This window comes from Vanellus vanellus (genome assembly GCF_965231255.1).
Source record: "Vanellus vanellus genome assembly, chromosome: 1".
Lineage (NCBI taxonomy): Eukaryota > Metazoa > Chordata > Aves > Charadriiformes > Charadriidae > Vanellus > Vanellus vanellus.
Window position 1 is genome coordinate 19,393,495 of NC_138905.1, and position 25,503 is coordinate 19,418,997.

The following is a 25,503-nucleotide window of genomic DNA, read 5'->3' on the forward strand; positions in this document are numbered from 1 at the left end:
CAGTTTTGTTTAATATCTTTATCAATGACCTGGATGAGGGGATTGAGTGTACGCTCAGTAAGTTTGCAGACAACACCAAGCTGGGCGGGAGTGTTGATCTGCTTGAGGGTAGGAAGGCTCTACAGAGGGATCTGGACAGGCTGGATTGATGGGCCGAGGCTAATGGTGTGAGATTCAACAAGGCCAAGTGCCGGGTCCTGCACTTGGGTCACAACAACCCCATGCAACGCTACAGGCTTGGGGAAGAATGGCTGGAAAGATGACTGGTCGAAAAGGACCTGGGGGTGTTGGTTGCCAGCCAGCTGAACATGAGCCTGCAGTGTGCCCAGGTGGCCAAGAAGGCCACCAGCATCCTGGCTTGTGTCAGAAATAGTGTGGCCAGCAGAACGAGGGAAGTGATCTTGCCCCTGTACTCAGCACTGGTGAGGCTGCACCTTGAGTACTGTGTTCAGTGGTGGGCCCCTCACTACAGGAGGGACATTGAGGTGCTGGAGCATGTTCAGAGAAGGGCAACCAAGCTGGCGAAAGGTCTACAGCACAAGTCTTATGAGGAGCAGCTGAGGGAAATAGGGCTGTTTAGTCTGGAGAAAAGGAGGCTGAGGAGAGACCTTGTCGCTCCCTACAACTACCTGAAAGGAGGTTGTAGTGAGGTGGGGGTTGGTCTCTTCTCCCAAGTAACAGGTGATAGGAAAAGAGGAAATGACCTCAAGTTGTGCCAGGGAAGGTTTAGATTGGACATTAGGCAAAATTTCTTCACCAAAAGGGTTATCAAGCATTAGAAGAGTCTACCCAGGGAAGTGGTTGAGTCACCATTCCTGGAGGTTTTTAAAGGATGCGTAGATGTGGTGCTGAGGGACATGGTTTAGTGGTGAAAAAATTCACATGGCTTCATCTGTCAGTCAGAAATTGTGTTCCGTGTAGTCATGATGTCAAACTGCTATCTGACAAGATGCGTGATTGTGCAGTTGAGATACAACATATCCACCGGTAACAAGGTTTCCCATGGACAGCGTACCAGTTCAGTGCCTATTATATAAACTAACATCTTCCCTGTATTTAAGCACGTTTGTTCCTCTGTTGGTCAAACACTGGGTAATGAAAGCAGAAGTCATGAGAAAAGGCCAGTTTCCAAGCTATCTAAAGGCCAACATTACAGTTCACCATGGCAAGTTTCCTGGGGCACTGACAAAGTGGTATTTGTGAACGCAAGTTTCAAAAGCATCACAAGCGGTTATATTAACCGTATTCTCACTGTGAAAGGTGATACCATACAGTTGCTTCCTTTCTCTTTGCTTTCACCTGTTTCACTCATTTTATTAATTTTTTTCCTTATTTTTCATTCATGTAGCATTGATTTGTGTTAAAATCCCCAGCGTAACCGTAGCCTATTTTTACTATTTGATGAAAACAAAAAGTCACAGACTTACCCCGGAGAGCACACAGTTTACTGTAACACAGCATCTCGTCATGTGGAATAGGAGGATATCACAGAGGGTATGGGATAAGTACAGCCTCGTTGCTGAGTTTCCTTTTCTAATACTTTTAATTGTTCTCATAGCAGCAGCTGTTCGTCTCCTTCTGTGGTAGTCGTCGAGCTCATTTCAACTCAATTTGCTTGCGTGTTCTGTTCTTACATACGTGACAAAGGGAGGGCAAAGTTTCCCATTGCTGTGGTTGTTGACAAAGGAAGCCCATTGTACTTGAGAACAGTGGAATTATTATCTCTCTCAGTGCACAATAAAATGTCACCACCATGTCACAGCAGCAGTCTACGTGCTGACATTGGACTTGGAAAGTACCAAAAGCGATGAGGGCCAGAGCAGAACCACTTGGCTAAATGCTTGTCCTTTGATCACGTATTGGAGAACATTAACTAAAATTCCCAGAAATAGCTTTAAAAAGAATAAAGACTACCAGATTTCTGTTCTCGTGCGCATGGAGTCTCACATTCTGATTCCCACTTCTTTGTCTATGCAAAAGCAGTTGTCAAATGGAGAGTGCTTCTTTTTTTTTCCTTTTTTTTTTCCTTACTGAGCACATGCAGAGTTCATTCAACACCCTTGGTAAGCCTGGGTACATGAGCGCTCCACAGCTAGAGTCCCAAGAAGGACCTTGATACTTTGCCATCATTTTAGCATGTGTTTCATGACTACAGAATAAGATATTGTGCAGTCAAACATGAAGCTGCAGATATGGTGAAGTGTCCAGGAATCCTTTGTCATCCATATCCGTGGGTATCTACACTCTGAGGCTCAGTCTATTTTCAGACACTTGTTGAAAGGTGGATTTATAACCTTCCTGCACTCCCTTTTACTACCGGCCTCACAATCTTTTATTCCCAGCTTCCTTCCATGGCACTAATTACTCTCTACCATGTAACTTAGAGCATATTTTATTAGGAAGAAGTTTTTCACTTTGAGGGTGGTGAGGCACTGGCACAGGTTGCCCAGAGAAGTCATGGAGGCCCCATCCCTGGAGGTGTTCAAGGCCAGGCTGGATGTGGCCTTGGGCAACCTGGTCTAGTGGGAGGTGTCCCTGTCTATGGCAGGGGGGTTGGAACTCAATGATCTTCAAGGTCCCTTCCAACCTAAACCATTCTATGCTTCCTCCTTTAAATTCTTGCTTTGCTGTCTATTCAGTGGTTACCTTAGTATGTTCAAATGCTTCACAGCTAGGAGGTCTTGGGGTCCTTCTCCCTCTTCCATAGTTGCCCAGCCTTCCCTGTATAACATAAGGATGGCTACGAATGTCTGCCCAGTTCTTTCATGTTCTTCTTCTAACCACACTAAATCTGGTCTTCCCCTGCAGTACTCTGCTCATATCAGAAGGACTGAAATCGGTGTACTTAAGAGAAAAAAAAACCCAACCAAAAACCAAACACAAACAGTTCTGCTCTTTAGCCTTCACTTACCTACATTGTCCTACTGACTCCATTGAACAAGTTGTGCAAGTTTTTGATCTTACCCATCTGCTTCAGATAGCTGAGCTTTGTCTTTTTTCCTTCCTTCCTTCCTTCCTTCCTTCCTTCCTTCCTTCCTTCCTTCCTTCCTTCCTTCCTTCCTTCCTTCCTTCCTTCCTTCCTTCCTTCCTTCCTTCCTTCTTTCCTTTCTTGCCTTATTCTTTATTTTCTTTTTTCTAGTATCTATTTTGTTACTTTCCATTATATCCCTCCCTTGTCTATCCTTTACGGTTGTCTTCAGATTCTCTTCTTTGGGTCTGAAATTGCTGTCCCTCTCCAGTTAAATTTGCTGTTCTCAGTGTGCTGGCAGCAAAGTGAAATGTGATGAAAACCTGATCTCCAAAGGCTTCTTTGCTGGCATACCACAGATCAGATTTTTAGTAATTTTTACTTTGCTTCCAGCACACTAATTGAATACAGCAGAGCAGAACAGCAGGGGACAGAAACAGAAGACGCTGAGTCCTGACAAAGGCTTTCTCTAGGGGTAGGTGTTCAATTAGCATCTCTTATTAGACGGCAAATGCTAACTACCCACAGACAATGAAGCACTAGATCATTCACAGATTGAAAACCGGCGAATATGTACATCTGTGGATATTAAGGCAAGTGCTGAAATCCTGTGCAAAGTTGTGGGCCAGGTTGTCTGTTTAAAGTATTAGCATTTTGTGTTCAGTTTTGGGCGCCTCACCACAAGAAAGACATTGGGGCGCTGGAGGGTGTCCAGAGAAGGGCAATGAAACTGGTGAGGGATCTGGAGCAAAAGTCTTATGAGGAGCAGCTGAGGGAACTGGGGTTGTTTAGCCTGGAGAAAAGGAGGCTGAGGGGAGACCTTATCGCTCTCTACAACTACCAGAAAGGAGGGTGCGGAGAGGTGGGAGTCGACCTGTTCTGTCAAGTAACAGGTGATAGAACAAGAGGAGATGGCTTCAAGTTGCCCCAAGGGAAGTTTAGATTGGGTATTATGAAGAATTTCTTTACTGAAAGGGTCATCAGGCATTGGAACACATTACCCAGGGCAGTGGTGGAGTCCCCATCCCGGGAGGTATTTCAGGGTTGTGTAGATGTAGTGCTTAGGGACATGGTTTAGTGGTGGGCTTGTCAGTGTTAGATTAATGATTGGACTAGATGATTTTACAGGTCTTTTCCAATCTAGGAGATTCTGTGCGATTCTGTGATTTTACTGTGTAGTTAGAAACCAACTTAAAAGAGGCTAGGACTGCATGTATTGTACCTAAATAAAATTCAATGTGTAGATTTTATCTGTATTTATTATTTATTAGGACTGTGAGGGGGCTTGTTGTAACCCTGTGAGCTTTGGTGAATGATACTGGATTTTTTTTTTCTGTTTCTGTTTGATTGTTTTGTAAGCAGTAGAAAAATATGCGTTATATTTGCTGTCTTACTTTTCCGTGTAAGCAATTGTAGTAGTTGCCAACAAAAGGCTAAGGGGTTGAGAACAAATGCAGAGACATATTACAATCTCAAATGAGAGCAATTATAAATAGAAGAAAACTTGAAAATAAAAATGGAAACAGACATAAGTTGATTGTGAAGCTGATTTGTAGGACACTTCCATTTTAGGATAGTGCTTCTGTCATACAAATATTGGAACATCTGGATGTAGACGAATCTAAGATACCTATCGCTAGAGCACTGAGTCACATAGTATTAAGGTTTTCAAAGAACTGAAAAGAGAGAGGCCAGGTAAATACATGCTTGTTTCTATACTACAAAAGGGTCAGATATCTTGTGTTCCTGAGCATTTACTCTCATCTGCTTATATTCATTGTTTATTTATTTATTTACTGTTTGGGGCATTGTAATGAGGAAATTCTCCTATTTGGACACACAAATAGGAAAGAAGATAGGACCTATTGAATTTCATGAGAGTGCTCTAGAATCTGAATTCCACTTCAGCTTTTGTTTGCTTAATTGTGGCGTTTGGTTTGTTTTTTGTTTTTTTTTTTTTTGTTTTTTGTTTTTTTTTCCTTAGGGTTTTTTATCCTTTGTCTTGTATTCTGGGGATTTATCATGTATTAATAATCATTTCTGATTTGTGTAATACCTTTGGACTTTCTCCCTCCTAAGCTGTCAGTCTATATTTATTTTACAGAGTCTTATGAAGATTCAGCAAAACATTAAGTAGTTTCTTAAAATTAAACAGATGCCTGGAAGCCTTGCTAAATGCAGTAGTTTTAAAGTTAAACCTACTTTGCTGTGATTTACTAAGTAAGTTCCTACAGTCACACAGCTTAATCCAGCCACTTCTTATGCCACAGCTGGATTCCAAGGGACCATTGATGTAACTGGCAGGAGCGCCCCTTAGGCAGTCCTAGTTTGGGATGATACAGATGACTGCATAATTTGGAGATCATCTCCCGTATATTATCCTGCTCCTCCCAAATATATGTTGTGCATGGTGCAATCTGCACTGTTTATGGTAAACCAAGATTTTCATTCTTTTTCAGGGAACAGGTCAATATTGAAGGTCTGTTCTCAACCCTGGGGTTGCAATAAGATTTCTCCCGTACTGGAGCTATGATTGGGATGAGCTGCAGGAAGAGCCTCTGCCCTGTCATTCAGTCTTTTACTCTTCATCTAGTTACCTGGTCTCAATTTGTAGCCTCTCTGTAGCCCGCAGGAGATCACTTTTTTTCCACGTATTTCTCAACTTCAGCTCAAGTATCCCTCCCAATCTTGACAGCAAGAGCTAAATGATAAAACGGGTGTCTAGACATTGCTATATTGCTGTTCTTAGAACTAAATAGTCTTTGGTCTAGATGCCCTATAAATAATTGAGACGAGCTCTTTGTGAATTAGCACTGCTTCCAGTTTTTTAAGTGGAGCAGAATGACTGCTGTAAAAGGTATCCAAGGTTTGTGATGTTTCCTTGTTGTATAGTAAAATAGATTAACGTTTGGGCCTTATACGCTATTACAGTCAAATTGCTGCTCTAAAGACAGTTCATGATTGCAATGTCTTATTACAGTGCTGTGATTCAGTTTGCGTTTCTGCTGGCCTCCTTCCTGCTGCTGCAATTTAACTGATATATGTTTTTAAAAGCCTATTACTTTGCATATTTTCTGTTGTCGTTGTTTAACTTCTTATATATATGTATTAAAGCATGCTGTCTTTCTGAAGGAAAATGGGACAGAGACAGGTCTCCAGGCTAGCAACCACTAAGAATTTTTTCTTAAGTTTTGTTTCCAGCTCTGCAACAAATTTCTTGTGTGACCTTGGTCAAGTTGATTAACCTCTGTACAAAATGGGGACAATGAACAGCAGTTACCAGTCATAGGTAAAACTCACTAACCATAGTAAGTTCTGCAAAGTGTTTTGGGATCTTTGATAGGTAGATAGTGTATATGTACTGAATCAGGGAGGGGAGAGAAATGGTTGGTGCAAAAGGCTACAGCTGAATAAATCGGAAGAAGGAGAAAGGAAAACTATGAGGTAAAAAGAACAGAGGTTGGGAGAGGAGTGGGAAGATGGAACCAGCTGTGATCAGTTGGAGGTGATTAATAATAAAAGATGTGGGTCCTGCTCAGATTTAATAAGGCAAGAGAGGACCACTAGGATAAATGGGTTTGTCTAGCCACATGTAAACTGATGAATCCAAAGGCATTTCTGAACTTTGGGAATCGGCTATGCTGAGCAGCTTGCTTCAGAGTTCAAGGAAAACAACAGTGAAATAACGTAAGAAAATCAAAAAGGAAATATTTTCTCCAATGCATACTTTATATCTTGCATTAAGTGATACAAGTTGTCATTAAAAAAAAAAAACATGAAGGAAAACATAATTCTGTAAGAAGCATAGGTGAGCTAAGCTCTCATTTAAAAAGCCTCTTTCAAAATGGTATATTCTGCTTAGGCTTAGGAGAAATTTTCCCTACTCCCCACTACAAAGAATCTTCCATTCTCTACTTCAGGCATCTGGAATTGACTAGGAAACATCAACTAAGCCATCTTTTTTTTTTTTTTTTTACTTGATTTAGGTACTTGTACCATGGTTTTCATTATGATTTGTAAATGTTTATTTCACACACCAATTTTTATACATAGGAGCATGATGTAGTCTGAAATCAGAAGTCTCAGTATCCAAATGCTGTTCTAATCAATATTCTTATTCAGTGAAAAAACCCACATATATTTTTACTTTGAACTTCATTCTCCAACATTAAAAAAAATGAGAAAACAAACAATCTGAGTGTTTTAATCTAACATATTTTAGATGGCTGTAAGCGTTTGCATTTAATCCTGCTGAACAAGATTTATCTCACTTTTTTGCTATCACAAAAAGTTCATGATTTTCAGTTATGAGACTGACTAGAGATGCAGCAATTGATAACTGCCTGAATGTAGAGTGAATGTGTGAAAAGAAAGTATAGAAAATAAAACTGATTTGCTATAGGAAAGTGGATATATAGTGTTAAACCAGGTGAGCAGCTCAGTGACAAAACGTATCTAGTTGCAGTATTTAGCAGAAAATAATCTGTGGTGTTCTGAAACACTACTGAGTTGAACAGTCTTAAAGTGGACTATACTGATTACGAATAGAGACTTTTATTTATTTATTTTTACCAATAACTGGAAAACCATTGCAAATTGCTCTTTCTTACAAAACGGTTAAGAACACTTTGGCAGGTAGTTTGGTGTCACGTTGGTATAACCCTCTGCCTGCCTGCAACGCCTCAGAACTGTTCGTATGAAAAAAAAAAAAAAGAACAACCTTGGACAGACTCCATTTGTTCTCCAGTTCAAATGGCATTACCCGGGAAAGCAATTCTACCATGTGCTGAGCACCGTCGGTTCCTATTAACTTCAGTTTAAGTGAAGGGGCACAGCCCTTCTGAAGAGATGCAAAGTCGTGTCAGCTCAGATCCTTACGATGAAATTCAGTTCCTCGCAGAAAGGTCTTCACAAAGCCTATGTATCATTTAAGTGCCACTTAATTCTTTATAATGGAGCTTGGAGTGGATTTGAAGGATCCGATAGGCTTTTTGCTGTCTTGTCTGCGGAGGGCTGAGTTTCACCCCTGGTGAATATAGGCAGTAAAAAGGCAGCTATACCGCCTCAGGAAATACATCGTATTCCTTTGCTGTGACTAGCGGAACTCAGCTTCAATTACCGATAGAAACTCGTGATATTATGCTGATAAAATAAATTGCTGCATACTTTGCTCCCTATGTTGCGTGTTTAGCTCTAGACTGTGATACTCTGCTGTAAGGGGAAACTGAAAAGTGAAAATGAAGACAAACAAACAAAAACCTAAAACCCCCAAAACAACAACAAAACAGATGAAAAAAACAAACAAAAAAAAAAAAACAAAAAACACACCCCAAAAAAAACAAACATAAAAAATAAACAAACAAACAAAAAAAACCCCACAAAATATAAAACAAAACAAAACCAAACCAAAAACCCCAAACCAAACCAACCAACCAACCAAAAACCAAAAACCCCCAAACCAAAACCCAACCCACCGACACGGATGCGGGCTCCCTTTCGCAGCCGTGGCTGCACGTGCTTAACCGGGCACTGTCTCTGCGCGGCCTTCAGTTTACACCGCGCCCGCGTGTTCCCGCCTGGGGGGATCTGGGGCACGAGGCCCGGAAAACGCGGCGGGTTAACGGGCCCGAGACCCCGGGGAGGGGTGGGGGGGAGCGGCTCTGTCGGTCGGAGGGCGCTGCGGGCTGCGGGCGGGCCGGGCCGCGCTGCCCCCCCCGGGGCGCCCCGGGGCGCTGCCCCCCGCGGGAGGGGACCGGCGGGGCTGCCTCAGCGCGGGGCGGGCGGCCCTGGGGCCGGAGCCGCCGCCTCTGCCCGGGGGGTGGCGGGGAGACCCCCACGGAGGGCCACGACTGTCTGTTAGAAGCGTTTGGGGTTAGTTCTGAGGGGGTGTTCAGGAATTCCCAAGTGTTGATGAACATTTCGTGCCTGGTGCTGTGGTTTACTTCTTGGTTTTACTGGTATTGGCGCTGCGCTGCTGCAGGTCGTGTGTCATCAGTAAATTAATAAAGCGCTTTGATACTGGTTTGCTTTAAAGCATGTGAGCTGAGTAGCTTTTCCCCGCAAAAGAAGTTGATTGCGGTTCTCAAGGCCTAAATGCATGAGCTCGTCTACACACTTATCACAGAAATATTTTAGGCTTTATGTTCTGTAAAACACTCTTGGTGTGTTCCAAATTTGTGTGGATATAGCTAATACCCAGATCAAAGACTCCATATATTTGTGATATTACCGATAGCTGCATTCTGAGATAGCAACCAAGCAAACACTACGAGTAATTCACAGAGGACAGATATTTTTTTAAAGAATAGTTCAAATTATGTTTCCAGGAAAACCTCCCATCTGAGATAGTAGAGGCTGTGTAGGACATACTTTAGAGTTTAACTATTCAGTCTTTCAATGATCCTTCCTATTGTTGAAACATTGGTAGAAATAGCCATTTTGATATGTGAGTTGCAAAATACACGCATGCAAATAGGTGAGGTTTGGTGTTAACATTTTACTGAGCTTTTTCTGTAAAACCTGCAAGTGGATGGCAGGCTCTGATGGTTGGACTTGATAGATCTTAAAGGTGCCTTCCATCCTGGACAATTCCATGATTCTGTGATTCTCTGGATACATGCTCTCGCTTGGAAAGGATGAGGCGATCATCTGTCACGTAGGAGATGTTGGCCTCGCAAACTGATATGATCCTGTTCTCGGTAGAGCAGTACCTACGGACCACAAGCACAATCCAGATTTCTGGGTATTATGTGCTAGAAAAACTTAGTGGATTTGCTTCAAAAAATTGTAGTTATGAAAATTGTTTGGGAATCATTCCTCCAGCGATATATATATATTGCCTAATGAACGGTGCAAATTCCTATGTAGACGTTTGGGAGCTAAAGTGGTTTTTATAATGAAAATCTTAATATGAATTTCAGATTGAGCTTCCACTGAAAGAAATCAGTGTTCGTTATATTGCTAGAGCTTACCGACAATTGTACCGGGACTGAGGACACAAGTTGTTTCATGTCAAAATATTGGAAAGGATTTTATTAAAAGACTTTAAATTACACTTCTATTTCTTGCCATGATCCGATGGCATTGGGAATCGTATTCGTAAGTAGTTGCAGACAGAGGAAGTCAGGGGCGTAGGGAGGCTGAGTCAAACCTTCAGGTGAGCATAAAAAGCTGCAACTGCCACTGGGTATAAATGACCACTATTAAGCTCTTTGGGCCCAAAATTAATTTGCATGCTTCTCTTGCTAAGTATTTCTCCTGTGGTTCTCTTGTTGGGCTCACGACTGTTGCAGGTATATTGCGTGTATTGGTGTCACAGAGGAAGACGTGATCCGTGTCCCTGCAGGTGGAACCTGTTCTGCCCTTGAAACCTAGGACACTTACGTACAAATTGAGGTGCTGAGGCTTTCTTATAGCCTCGCCCAGGATTGCTGAGATGACCTCTGAAGGAACTGAGAACCATTTTCTGTGGATTGCGAGCCTTACAGGCTAAGCAAAAGACAGGTTGCTTGGGGGGCTTTCCCTTGTTTCGCATGAGTATATAGCACCATGCAAGGGAGTGCATCTCTGTATATGTATTTTCTAAAAAGTATCCCAAGCTAACACTCCACCCTATCATTTTGCCTACGGAAAGGAGTGAAAGAATAACAGAATATTAGATATTAGTCATATTATTTCATAGTCTATGAGAAGGAACCCCGATACTACAGAGGTGAACTCAAAAGAAGTAGTATTATAATCCAGAAAGAAGCCTACAGGTATTAAAGCCCCTTTTCTCCCTGCCTTGAAGAAAAATTTCTCCTTACAGCTCCTCTGCATCTACTTTAATGCAGTCAGAGCTCTGTTGTTCCAAGACTACTTGCTGTGTGTGACCTTGAGGACATTTTGCAGAACGAGCTTACCAGAGGTGCTAGCATTAAGAGGAGCCACCAAGCACACAACACACCACCTTTCAGACAGCTAGGGACCTTCCTGACTTCCTTTCCCTTGTAGTAATAGGGTAATAGGGCGTTTGCTCTAGTCTTTTCCCGCTGCTTTTTGTCTCTTTCCCCATGATTTCCCAACCTTTACTTCGTTCAACACCTGTCCTTCTTATGTTCCTGGTTCCTGCCCCTGACTATGCCCCTACCATTAGAGGTATCACAGAGTTTCACAATTGCTGTCATTATGTTGATCCCTCTACCTTTTTATTATAGCTTTTCTCTCTCCACTGTGTGTCTCGTCTATTTACACTGTAAGCACTTCAGGGTAAGGAGTATCTGCTCAGGTTTATACAGAGTCTAACACAATGGAACCCAGTCGCAGGTTGCTTTTCGGCTACCATAATGATTAGTTAGGATAGTAAGTCTTCAGTTGTTTGCCCCCCAAAAATACTTCCTTGACTGTAATGAATGTGGAATTGGAAAATTAACTAACTTTTATGTTCTTTCAATTGATAACAGAGCTGTCTTTTGTTTATTGTTGTTTTTTAAGTTCTATTTTTATTACAAAATTTGTTGGCACAGCAGGTGTTGTAAATAATTTTGTAAATTGCCTACGGCTGTCTACATCATAACCTATGGCTGCATTATCAGATGATGAAAATAGACAACTCAAATGAGAAAGTGTTTAGAGATAAGTGAAATGTGAATTCTCCTGCCAATTGTTTTGGTTGTTTTTTTTTCTTTTCTTTTCTGTTCCATAGCACGAATTATCAAAACAAAACAGTGGTGTGAAATGCTTCCGTGTTTAGAAGGAGAAGGCTGTGATTTGCTAATCAATAAATCAGGCTGGACCTGTACACAACCAGGAGGACGGATAAAGACAACCACGGTAGGCCACTTCTCTGTTCTGTATTTCTTCAGTTTCTCATTCGCTTTAGTTTATTGAAAAACAAAGGATGAGATTTCTAATTGTTATTCGGCACAGATATGTAAAGTCTCTTGCCTTATAAATTAAGCTATGTGCCCAAGTGTGCTTACTGATATACACAGCAATGTTATCACAAAGGCAAGAAAAATTTTTAATTCCCACAGTTTCTAAGAGTGGAAAACATATCAAGGTTTTCTTAAAAGGCACCAGTGGTTTAACTAACATTTGTATTCAGCCTGAAGACAGTATCTTATTGCTTCACTGTACACGAATTTTCTTATGCTGAGGAAGTGTAGGGTATAAAACTGAACACATGGTCTAGCAGGGCGAAATCTTTCATTGGGAATAGGGGAGAAAATATTTTTGCTATTCCCACTGTACTGGCAAAGCGAGATGCACAGATAGATCTTTAGTTTTCAATGAGACAATCGGTGAGACCTATATAAAACACACTAAACTTTCCCTTCTTTCAGCTTCCTTTTGATCCCAGTTTGTTGATAAAACCCTCAACTGTGATTTGTTGTCTTGGGGCATGTGCTTGTAGTGAAGCTGAGAGTATATATGACAGGAATAGTTTCTAGGGCCTGTGATATATCAAGCAGATTTCTAGAAAATGTTCTCAAATGCCAATAATTCTCTGACTTCAAAAATGGAAAAAATCTGAAGAGCAATATTCTGATAGCTTGCTAGACCTCTTGAAATGATCCCCCCCTCCCCCCCCCCCCCCATCTTTGTTTCAGATTTACCTGGAGCTTGAGTGTAATTTAAGTAAGTGCAATTTCAAGAATATTTAGCTTTAGAAGTACTTATCAGTGAGGACTAAATTAAGGCCCATCATCCCCTGCACAATATCTCTGTCTGAGCAGGAGACAGACACCAGTACAAAACCTTTTATTGTTTTAGAATGCCTATATTTTTGGAAAATTAACATGTTTTTCACTTTTTAAAAAGAAGGAAGATTTGATAGGGCTTTATGAGATACTTACAAAGCAAACTTTATGAATTGTGATCAGTGTTTTGATGCCTCTGTATTTACCAGACATAATATTCATTACGGTCAGGGCTATAAAACTTAACTCAGTCTCTGAGGTCTTACTTAAATATTGTTCGCCTTTAGATCTTTTGCATTCACATCATGTAAGAGTGACATAAAAAAACAAAGGAAGGAAATCAGTTTTTGAAACATTAATGCCAACTTCCAAGGGCAAGGAGACCTAAGACGGTAACTTTGTCATACTTGAAATATTATCTTAAATCTCGTTAATTCAGGGGTATTTTCTGTACCTGAGGTAAACGGAAAAACCCTGTGCTGTGACACATTGCCAGCTGTCATTATAGTTCTTTATTTGATGTTTTATGCTAATGGCATGACTGAGTAATGCAAAGTAAGCAGAGGATCTATCCTTCAGTATCTATCTTTAATGAAGTTTTTCAGATATCCTTTCAGATTAAACGCCAGAAGCCTGATTCGGAACTCTTACTTGTCTGTATAGCTCTTTAATCCTGTTGACATGAATGGAATGACTCATGATTTTGATTAACGTAAATGAAATCATAATCATGCACCATCAGTAAAATTAAGGCCGTGGCAAGTGTAATACTATAAAACAGACTCTCCCCCACACAGAGACATCATTGTCATTGGTGAGGAGAGATTCTGCCGGAGAGCCAACTGTAGAACCGCTCTGAGCATAAGCCCTCATCTAACATCAAGCAGTCTTCAACAGTTGGTATCACACATGCAGACACACAACAAACACACAGTACTTTTCAGTCAAGCCAGACTAGCAACTCAGAATACTTAAAGAAGCACTGAATCCAGAAGGGGAAGGGAAAAAAGAAAAAAAAAAAAAGGGGGGGGGGGGGGGGAAGCCCATGAACCCCCAGTCTATAATGCAGTATTACTAAAACAGGAAGAAGGAAAAAATGTTCATTTGTTCTTTAGCCACCTGGTTGAAGGGTAAGCTTTGGGCAACGGTAATAGGTTTGGGAACTGTCTTAGGATGACTCTATGAAGTGCATGACTGTGATTAAAGGAAAAGAAAATTTCTAGCAGAAGCACCAAAAGGCATTTTTTACTGTGGCGGTACTCTTAGGTCAACAGCTGCTGATGCAGTCAAGTAATTTCTAGTTCTGCTCCTAATCAACACACCTGAGCTGCCAGTCCCATCATGGCATGTAAGTGTAAGGGGAAGGATTTCTGGCTGGGAAGGGCCAGAAAAATGGCCACCAAGTAGTATAGGGAAATAAAGGTCCAAACTTATTGAATTAATTATTATACACTAAATGCCTGTTAATAAGTAGAAATAATTCTTGACCGCATCTCCAGTGACAGCCAGATTAGGTCCTTAATTTGTTAACTATCAGTTTTGTTGACACACATTTGTTAATCTAATGTTTGCAGGCCTTTCTTGCTAGTATTAGTTTGTATCTTGAAGATACTTGGCAGAAGGTCTTGCACTATCCTAGCGGTGGTAGATCATAGAGCAGAGATGTCACTGTTTGGTAGATGCTGAGACAATAATTTGCCACCCATACTAAAGCCAGAACAGTATTGAACTCTGATGGACTGAGACCAGCTGTTGTGATACTGCCAGCTTTGGCATCGATTCCAGGAGGATGGGTAGAAGTGTAACTTTTTCAGTGCCGGGTTTAGAAGTAGCACGTGGAAAGGCAGAACTAGTGGAGATCTTACATAGGACATGAGTTCCTTTTTACGTGAGAATATACTTTAGGACTCACAGTTAAATACGTTTATACTAGAAAAAAAGGAAGAAATAGGATTCGTTTTCTGTAGCTGAGTTTACCATTTAGTATTTTTTCTATGAAAATACCAAGCAAACAGCAAATGAAAATACCTATTGCTCCAAAGCAAACATGCAATTTCTATAAATTGTTCGGAAAGCGCTGCTGCTACTTTATGCTTTGTGTCAAAATTGTTTAGACTTTCCATGCAGAGCCAGATTTTTTTACTGCCTGGCACTTTTTGTGATCGCCTCTGGAAATAATGCAACCAAATCAGAATTCTCTCCTCACACGGGTAGCGGTGTTTTATATCCATTTTGTGCTCACTTTGCACAGCTATAAATGACGACACAAGGTGCAAGGCAAAGGAAAATCAGACTCAAAGTATACTCTAAATGGATCTGGATGTCACTTCTGCCCTGTCATCCTTTCTACAAGGTGTGAATGAACCAAAGATTTTTCATCTGCTAAGAGGCTTTTAGAATCGAGGGCTGACTGGGCTAACTGCCAATCTATGTATTAAGCAGCTGACTGTCAATACAAGGAAACAATATGGCAACTTGTAAAAGAAGATAGCAGGAGAATGCTACACAATTGTTAGCGCTTTCAACACACTAAGTGCTTTCATATAACAAACGTCCTTACAGTTACTTTAAAATCACCTGCCTTAAAAATGTCTTCTCCTTTTGCTATTCTTATTACTCTTTCAATTCGTTAAAAAAAAAAAAAAAAAACGAAGCTATATGATTTTTTAAACTAGTAGGTAGTTTCAATAGTGCCAGAAGATATGCCTTTTTTTTAATGTATTGCTGAAGGGCCTGTCCATTTTCTATTTCAAGTACAAAACTTGCCAGCGCATACATGAGAAGAAACACAATGTATTGGATTTACAGGGGAGATTAATTTTAGCACCAAAGTGTATATGTGTTGTCAATGATCCATCACTACCTAATTGTTACTTAATTAATTCCTTCTTCTACATGATGTGATTTCAATGCATGGAGCTTAACAGAACATTCATGCGCCAGTTCCTCGGTAGCTAACCTTTTAAAACCTTTGCGATTTTACTGCTAAATTAGCTGAAGTGGGAAATTACGGAGTATGAAGAAGCTAAGAGAGAGCTCACAGTGGATAAAAGGTGTAATTACTCTGACATGGAGCTCAGTGCTTAGCTAGTAAAATTTACTAAGGATCTAGCTTCACCAAGGGACGCGACTTTCTTAATAGAGTTTACTTACACACAGAGCAACTTAGCGTTCCTCGCCATTAATATAAATGACATGCTGGCTGGGTTGGAAAGGCAATTTGTTCCTTACCCTGAAAAATACAATAGCTGTTTGTATTGGCTGCAATTTAAATCAAGATTTTTCCGCAGAGCTTTATCATACACACACGTATGATAAAGGTAACTCAGATAAAATGTACTGGTTTGCTTTTCATCACTGACTGACGAGCAATGTGTTCTCATTCGTACCATTACATTCAAAGTAAAAAGAAATATATATATGTTACATATTTGTAACATACTTGAGAATTTACTTTTTTTTAGACGGAAGACCAGCTGGAAATGTCCTGAGGCCATGGTCTAGTGGTCTGAGCTTGGGACTGGGAGCCAGAAACTCCTGAGCTCTAATCCCGGCTCTGACAGTGACTCCCTCTGTGGCCTTGGGTAAGTCACTGAACCTCTCTGCCTCAGTTTCCCCAGCAGTAGAAATAAGATTAACAATCCTTAGCTGCCTACCATAATGAACTTGGGAGTCCTGAGTTAATATTTTAAGAGGTTTAGAAAGTCAGAGTAACTCAAAAATAAAAATACTGTTATTTATAAATGTCCTTATTGGTGATATTCATGTTGTTGTTAGATATTCACGTAACCCCGGCATTCCTGTGCTTAGCCTCACCTACATTCCAGCTCTGAGTGTTTCTAAATGTGCATTTCATATCTCCACAGGTCAGCTGATTTTATTTGGTTAAGCTATTTTTGGAAGTTTTTTGACATCCCGCCAGTTCTAGTTCTGTGTCATTCCAGGACACAATATCCACCAAAATAAGCTTTCAGACAGCACCAGATTGGAGCAGTGGAATGATGCTGGCATGCATGCCATGCCAAATTATGTTTCCTCTTCCACTTTGTCAGGAGTGGTCAATTCATGAAGCAGATAGATTAAATCTACTTGTCAGCAGTTCATCTACCAAGTTCCCTCACTGTCCTAACTGTAACAGGAATGCTACATACAGACCAAGATTACGGAGGATATTTTTCAGGAGGCTGGGTATCCTCTTATCCCAATCCAAAGAATAGCTTTCAGAAACAAGCAGGAAGTTATGATCATGAATCTTCCATCATTCATAGCCAACACTGTGAGGCAATCAGAATCTTTGGCTACGTTTAAGCTACGGGACCAGGAGTACATCCTTGCTTCAAAGTCCATATGCATGCACAGTTGTGAGTCCCAATGTCTTCTCTGTCTTCTCTTTTTTTGGGTGGCCCTCTTCATGATGGCATGACTGCCACTGCTTAGTGAGAGATCTTAGCAGCAGCAGAAAGGGCTCTCACAAATATACTTATGTGCTGAAATAGATCATTAACTCAGCCTCATTCTCTTGCAGACCATCCTCAGCCATAGTCACTCCAAATTTCTTTTGGGATTTCTAGAAATCTGGTTTAAGAAAATCACTATCCTTCTTGTCACTAAGATCCATCTGTATTCTTAACTCCTGCTGTCAGCCAGTTAGAGCTTCATGAGCTCTGAGACCATTGCTTCATCAAGCATTATGCATCACAGAGTCCTCTAGAGCTAATGCCTGTCTCAGTAGGGTGGCCCTGAAATCGCTATTTGAATGAAGTTTTCAAAGACCACTACCACATAATTGAAAGCTAGCCTGAAATACCTTTCATATGTTAAAAAATTTATATGTTCTACCTTTTGTATTTATATACCAAGTTGACAAAGGGTAGAACATGAACACCTTCTGCAGAATATCTTCTGCAGGTATTAAGATGAAAAAGTCATGATATTTGGATGTGCGACTGTACATATGAACTACCAGAACTAGGTTACTCAGAATTAACATTTCATTCTAATGTAACTGCATATCTACAGGATCAGCCCTAGTCATGGTCCAGTGCTTCAACTGAGCCTTCTAATATTTTTTTTTATTAATTTGATATTCTTCTCAGTTGTACTGGCAGTAATTATGAGAGAAAATACCAATTCTTGACATGTCGTAGCCATGTGCTTCACTGTGCACTCTGTAGATTTGAACCCCAAGGCTTAGATTCAACCTGTTGCTTATTTCCGTGGCTTTCAAGAGATTTTTATTCTCTGAACAGTTTCCATTGCTCTAATTATTAACAAAAGTTATCATAATTTACACATGGTTCACCACTGCAGTACCAGAACTAAATTCCTTTCTGTTAAATTCCAAGCAAGTTAGCATGCGAGTTGGATGTCTTAAGTCTCAGAGAGGTTAAAAGTCATGTTTCTGATTCTTGTACGAGAGAAGAATAGTAGCTCAAGACAAGCTTACATGTAGAGCGGTGGGATGGTCTTCATGGCCCCATGTCTGAAGTCCTTCATGCACTGAGGAAGCTAAATAGAAATAAAATCTTCATGAAGCTGAAGAACCTAAATAGAGTGGGGCCATGGTATTGCTTTGTAATGTGCAAGTTCTTTTGCATATTAGTACTGCTTCAACTAGTACAGTCTTTTCAAAACTGTGCGCTCCTTTGTGGTACCAATGTGCTGAAACCCACCCATTCTATTCTCCATCATTGTTACCAAAATTCACTTATTTGCGGCAAATAACTGCTCTTCAAGCCCTAAATCCAAAATGCTAGCAAAGGTTTTGTGATATTTGGAGGCTTCATGTTGAAAGGAGCTGGCAGAAACTTGAAGAATCACCTTAAAGGGATTAGGTGCCTTCCTCTGTCCTGAATGCCGAATACTGGTTCTACTGCTGTTCAGTGATTCACGCTGCCTGAAAAGAGACCACAGTTTACTCCAAGAATAACGTGGAGTAAAATGTCTAAGTTGAAATCATAATTTGTTAATGTCTCAAATAATTCCATGGAAGAAAATAGGGAAACATAGCTTTTGTTCTTCTCTTTCAGAACAAATATTTTCAGATTTTAATGGGGAGCTATAATAGCCTCACGTTTCCTTGTGCTTTATAAAGTTACAGAAAATATTAATACCCGTGTCTGCATGGGCTCTTTTAAAGATATTGCAATTCCTATGCAAATAAATAAACTCAATTTTCAGATAGATAAGTTTTCTAGAGATAATTTTTTCTTTCAGGATTCCTTTTTCTAACTGGTATCCATATTGGGAGGTTGCTGCCAGGGTTCAGTCCCATCTTACAATGCTAATTTAGGGACACGACAGATTTAGATTCAGTGAGGTAAAACTGCTTTACTGATTAATGCTTAGGAATTATAAATTTTGGTGGTTTTTTTTTGTGATATGGGTTAATCTATATTTAAAATGAGTTAGTTCACTGTGAAGTGAGCTACATTCTGATCCATTTGAAGTACAAACTGTCACTCTGAGTAAGTAAACCAAAGCAGATTCTGCCCCAGGCGATAATAATAAGTTTCCAATCATCTGTTTCATGGTTTTGTGGAATAAAGTTTGTTTTCAGTAAACAAACAAACAAACAAACAAACAAAAAACCACCCCAAACCTGCATGGATTGTTTTTATTTTTTCTATGCTTTGAGACTAGAATTCTGAAATGTAAATAAAACCATATCTGTAACTTAGGGAATTCACTGACTGCTATGTCATACTGTGAACCCACCCGATAAATTGTGGACATCTGAAAATGCTCAAGTGTATACAAAACTTTAAAAGCTGCATTTTAAGGAATGCCTAAGTTATTAAGTTGGTCCTGATAAAAAAAAACATACTTTAGTTTGAAATTCTTTCCGAGTCCTATGATTTTGCAGTACATCAGTAAACATTGTATTTCTATATGGGGGTAGGATTGTCATCAATCTCCTCAGAAACAAAAAAAACCAACTTGACTTTTAAAAATGGAAGGCCCAGGGCATAGGCAATTGAGATGTATAATGGATGATTCAGTTCTCTGTGTGGGAAAATTGCAGGCCCATCAAAAAGTGGATGTGAGGAGGCTGATACTAGATTTTATTACTATTGTTTAGCACCTTAGTCACCATTTACATTTACATAGGCCTTTCCAAATAGCGAAATAGCATTGCAACTGGTCTAAGAAATTAACGCGTTAAGAATTAGTGCATTATTAAACTGCGATTGACAAAAGGGAACAAGAAGAGTTAAACCACATTCATATTGGTAATGGTAATATTGGATCTTTTTGTGTTTTGATGATTCTTAGCATAACAGATAAACATTCTAAATGGGATTTAGTTTTCTCAACTTATCACATCGGTGTGTTCAGATACTTAAGGGTATTGAAGACATCTTGCGTAGGGTGAGCATAAATGACATAGAACCTATAGACCAGGACCGTTGTGGGGTGGCAGCTAGAAGCCGTGCAGGAGATGGTAGTTCACTAACTGCCTGTGTTAAGCGACCAAACCTCATTCCTCATCTGCTAAACCAGACACGTTGGTACAGTTCTGCCCACTCCTACCGTGTACGCTTCATGATAGATTGGCATTGTCTGAAGGTTCTGATTTCTTGCATGAATATGAGAAAATCAATTTTCATTTAATATGTGATTGCAAAGAGAGATGATCTAACAACCCTGTGGATTACTTGTGCAATTTCTTGATTCACTGTAGGTAGCATAACACACTGTAAGAAGTGATTCAATAGATGCTATATGCCATGTAGTTGAACTGAAGGGGACTACAGGATACATTGTACACATGGAATTAAAAATAGATTTGGTAATGCAAACGAGGAAGAAAGCTGGAAAAGACAACACAGAACTTGAGTATATAGTTTAAATCATGTTTTTTGTGGGCATGTAATGGAAAATTACGATGGTTGGAAGCTGGTATGTCACATCAACATCAAGAATTTCAATGATGCTAAAATTATTACACACCCCTTTCACACGGTGAGAATGTTCATGGTACAAGTGTTAGAAGATGAAGCTGTTGCACATGTATATCCATTTTGGAACATTTCTTTTTTAAGAATACCCCCAAAGATTTCTGTTAAATCATGCAAAGCAAGCTAGAATTCTTGGACTGAAGACAACAACCAGTGAATAAAGAAAATGAAATAGGTGTTATGTAGTCCAGGGATTTTTATAATACATTTGACACGTTATTTCTTAAAATCATACTTGAAAATTAATTCAGAAAGGCCTGTCACATTCAAAACTGCCGTTTCCACAGGGTACTGATGGAGGACCTGTGAACAGCGCATAATAACAGTTAACAGGAGTGTATTGATCTAGGTCAAGGTGGCCCAGGAAGTGACAGATTTGTGAAAGGCCTAATGTTATTTTATTAAGAATGGTTTCAAAAGCATAAAAGATGTTAAGCTCTTAAGCTTTATTGAAAATCTGTGGAAGGCAGGCACATAACAGACACTTCTGTTTTCCGATATTCCCCGGCTATATTTTCCTTAAGCATCTGCAATAGAGCTCCCATACTTAGTAGCGTTATGTCTGCACGTAAGTTTCTTTAACTTGCTTGCAGACCTAAAGGATAATGTTTCCTGTTTTTCAATCTAGTTAACTCCTGCTTGTGAGCCTTTGTTCTCACCTTCCTCTCCTGTGCATTTGCATGTGAGCATGCCAGGGTATGCGGAAAGACAATTCAGTTTACAGAGTCACGGTAAAGTGGTAGCCCAAAGCTTGGGCTGTTCCTGTGTTTCATTAGGGATTAACAGTCACATTGCATGGTTGAGACGGGAGGTTGGAAGTGAACAAAACTGGCTGATCCTTCACTCAAATAAAACCAGGCAAGGGTGGGATGGTAAAATCAGACAGCAGAATATAGAATAGGAACTTTTCTTTCAACTGACAGTGCAGCTTCGTGGTGTCCTAAGGCAATCTAAATCCAGACTGCCCCAGTCCCATTCTCCCACCCCAGTCTGGCTGTATATGCCTGACCTCAGTGTTGGGCAGGCACTAAGCGCTTGTGGAAATGTCTGGGATGCCAAACAGGTATCACTTTTTGCCAGGTAAGTTTTCAACGGCATCACCTTCTGGTTACAATACTGCAGATTAACCCACAGTAACACAGAGACAGAGCAGTTCAAATCCTTCTAGGCCAAAACCTATGGAGTATGCCTTCTTTACGTAGTTCCAGTGCTTGTTGGGCTGTCAACAACTGTTGCTGGATACCTAGTTAGTTTTCTCAGCTAACGTTGCTGTTCCTCCCCATTTGCACTTACCAAAGTATTCTAAAAGTTGCCTCTGAGGTGCAGACAAAGCATGTGAAATACATCCCTCATCTGAAATAATACACAGGTGTACATGTAGGGGATAAAATATTTGCAATCCCGGGTCCTAAACTGTGGAGGATGTTGTACTTGTCTGGATTGGAGATTTTAAAGGTAGCCCCTCTGCTCTCTAATACTCTTCCCCATTTACATTAATGCATTTGGAAGGACGTACATGGCAATTCTAAATTTGTATGCTGTCCCTCTGGGAATAATGTGGTGACAGATTGATTTCTGGATAAATATTTATTCCTACTGATGGATAGTAGACATCTCTAGGTACGAAATCTGGATTTCACCTAAGACTGAAAGATATTGCCGTAAGGAAATAATTTTGGTGGTTGGAAAGGAAGCAGGATGTTGCTGTGGAGAAACTCTTTTGGAGAAACATTTCTGAGACCTAGCTGGACGTAGAATCATCATAGAATCATAGAATGGTTTGTGTTGGAAGGGACCTTAAAGATCTTTTAGTGCCAGCCCTCCTGCCATGGGTAAGGATACCTTCCACTAGACCAGGTTACTCAGTGGACGTGTGATAATACAGCCAAACACAACTTGCAAGGAGCCAGTTCTGACCAGTGAGGCATAAAAATAAAAGGGGGAGGGAGGAGGGGGAAAGCATGTTATCAGTAAAAATTAAGTATTTAATCTCTGTGAGTAGCTAAAAAGAAGTTGTCTGAGATCTGCAGGGCTTAATTGTGTTGTAAATTTTGGAGGCCAAATGCAAATAATAGTTAAGACCCTAAATCTTGTGATTTAGGTTTACCTTTTAGGGAAGGTAATGCACTTAGGGAGGGAAGCAGGTAGGTCCCATATGGTGTCTCCTTTAGTGCCTGAGATCCATATCAACCCAGCAGAGATCAAGGAAAGAAGATAAAGACATTCACATAGTATCCACAGAGCATCTAGAGTAGGCTGCCACACTACTCCACAAATCGCACTACCTGTCAGACTGGGCCATATCCCAGGTGAGGCATCTTTGCAGTCCTTTTGGAAACTCTTGTGCGGAAAGCAATTCAAGACCATTGGGTCCAGATAGCAAAAATAAGTAAAAAGGAACCTAAGTTTGTGGCCTGGTAAGAAGGGAACTCCTCTGAGCGTGAAGAAGCGCTGACTACTGATCCTACTGCTGCTTTTTTATATATTTTTTTTATTTTTATATGTGTAAGACCTGAGAGATGTAATCCTCTCCCTTGGTTATGTTTTTGTGCTGGACTCAGAGCTGTACAGATGTACAGACTTAGGCGTAGTTTGAGCATTGGTAGCAGATTAGAAGTCCTCTGGGGACTCAGGCATATTTTAAGGCTGAAACACTCATTTCAGATAGTGTTAGAGCTTATTCGCTTTGCTTCTCAAACCAAGGTATTTCTGAATACCTCTGAAACGTCTCCGGCATTTATGAATCTTTGTGTCCTGTTCTGTCTGCCCCCAAAATTATTTTACTTCAATTTGCCTTGGGTGGAAGCTTGGCAACTAAAGTCTGACTAAGTTAAGACTTAAATGGAATTTAAAAGGATACCCATAAAGACTGAAAGATAGCGTAAAAGTCCCTGGAGGAGTTAAAATGTAAGCGATGATAGCTTCTGTGAAAACGTAGGTTAAAACTCTTCCTAATCCCACAGGAAAATCAAAGAACAACCAAACACATGTAGAATTGTCTGTGTGGAGTTACATAAAGCACAAAAATTTGTTGAACTGACTGAAATGGTGGCTAATAGGGGAGACAGGGATGAAGCCAGTAACAATCCATGACTAATTCAACATTGTAAAATCATAGAGGAAGAGGAAGCATATAAGATGGCCTGCAGAGACGAAAGTATGGATAGAGAAAAATTTAGGAGAAAAAAAATTAGCAGTTCAGTCTATTACGCTGTGAAATAGTTTCTCAGAGCTGGAAACTCCAACGATTGTTGAGTTCAAAGCTAGCTTGGACAAAGACCTAGAAAGAGTACTGTGGGGATCAGTCTTGTATTGGCAGGATATGAAATAGATTAACTGAATGGTCTTTACAAGTTCTAATGTTCTGATTATTTTTTAACCATCTTTATAGAAGCCATAGTGGAATAACTCATAAACCATATGAGAGGTAGATTGTGATACTCTGCGATTGCTTTGAGTCATCAGACAGCCTTAATTTTTCTCACAGAAATTAGTTGTCTGTTCAGCCAGACAGACACTGGTCACAGAAACTTGTCATTGAATTGTACTGTGGAGTAATATTTCATCTTCTTTTATGTGACTGAAAGGGGATGGATGGATGGTAGGCTTCGTTTCAGTATTACATCAGTCTTATGCATCCTGTAGACTGAATTAGAATGAACTCACTTCCTATAGGCGTGAAATCATTAAAAATAATAAAACGACCAACTAATTATTTTGAAATAAAGTGAGAATTGGTAAATCTCCACATAGGCCAGTATCCCTGAGGGCTTCTTGTTGTTCTTTTCCTTTTTCTTCCTACCCCTTTTCCTTTTTGCCCATGAAGTCCTGAGAATCTCTTTTGAGAGTGTGTTTTTCTCTTACAGAACAATTCTTGTAATTGTTCCAGCCACAAAGGAATTATATATTCTGTGGTGCGGCAATGTCAAATATGTAAAAAGAAAAAAAAAAATGTCAGAGTTATGGGAAGACTGATACTTAGTTCTTATAACAGTAGAGGTGCCCTTCTGAATCCTTTTCTGTCTAGATAGCCCTTAAAGGAGTTTCATCACCCATTTGAAAGACACTTTAGGCTAGATGGGGTGAGGTTGAATGGTGATGTTTATTATGCCTGATCACTGATATATTTTAATGCAGGATGGTATTTTGCAGATTTCTGAGGTAATTTCATGTCTTCCACTTGAAGTGAGTCGTACAACTGAAGGTGCATTTAGTGGTCTAGGTAATGTCTTAAGGAATGGTACTACCTCAGGTATAGGGATTACTGTAGCTGAGAAGGTGCACAGGACTGCTTTGGGTGAAGAGGGAACATCCTTCTGTAACATCCTCTAGATGTTTGACACACAGCTCTAGTGTGGGAAAGATCAGGTACAAGCCAATTATATGAGTTTTTCACTTTGAGACGGCACACCTGGGGCTTGGACTAGGACATCAATTACATGATGAGATTTCTGTCTGAGAAATACCAATTTTGAATTGAATTCATAACTAGGCACAGCCTAAGTGTCTCAGCCAAGGACATAAGCAAAAGTGCCCATCTTTACTGTCCAGCCAATAGTAGGTGTCCATCTAGATCTCCACCAGGACGTTGAATTTTCTGTCCCCAGCGACTACGTAGGCAGGTTATGTATCTCCGGAAGAGAATTAAAATCTCTTCAAGCTGCTTTTTATCCAATGTCAATATATATACAAATACATATATATATACAAAATACATATATATTTCATGGAGAGAGGTCTGTGTCCTCTGTTCTGTACCCTGATGATTGTCAACAACTGGGCTTGGACAGACTATCCTGTCTGTTCTCCACGGGACTTCAAGATATGCTGCACAGTTGTTTAGCTTTTGGAAGGGGACTGAAAAATAGTCTGATTTGAGGTATTTGCCTGGTGA

At 40.2% G+C, this 25,503-nt stretch overlaps 1 protein-coding gene across 1 annotated transcript in view; it reads left to right on the forward strand.

Moving 5' to 3' along the window:
• Positions 1-25,503, forward strand: part of TAFA5 (TAFA chemokine like family member 5) — a gene marked incomplete at its 3' end in the record, with an annotated part of 414,395 nt that overhangs the window by 348,703 nt on the left and 40,189 nt on the right. Inside the window, exon 3 of the mRNA XM_082487711.1 lies at positions 11,652-11,779. Coding sequence (XP_082343837.1) covers positions 11,652-11,779 — 128 coding nt within the window. The remainder of the gene's footprint in view (positions 1-11,651; positions 11,780-25,503) is intronic.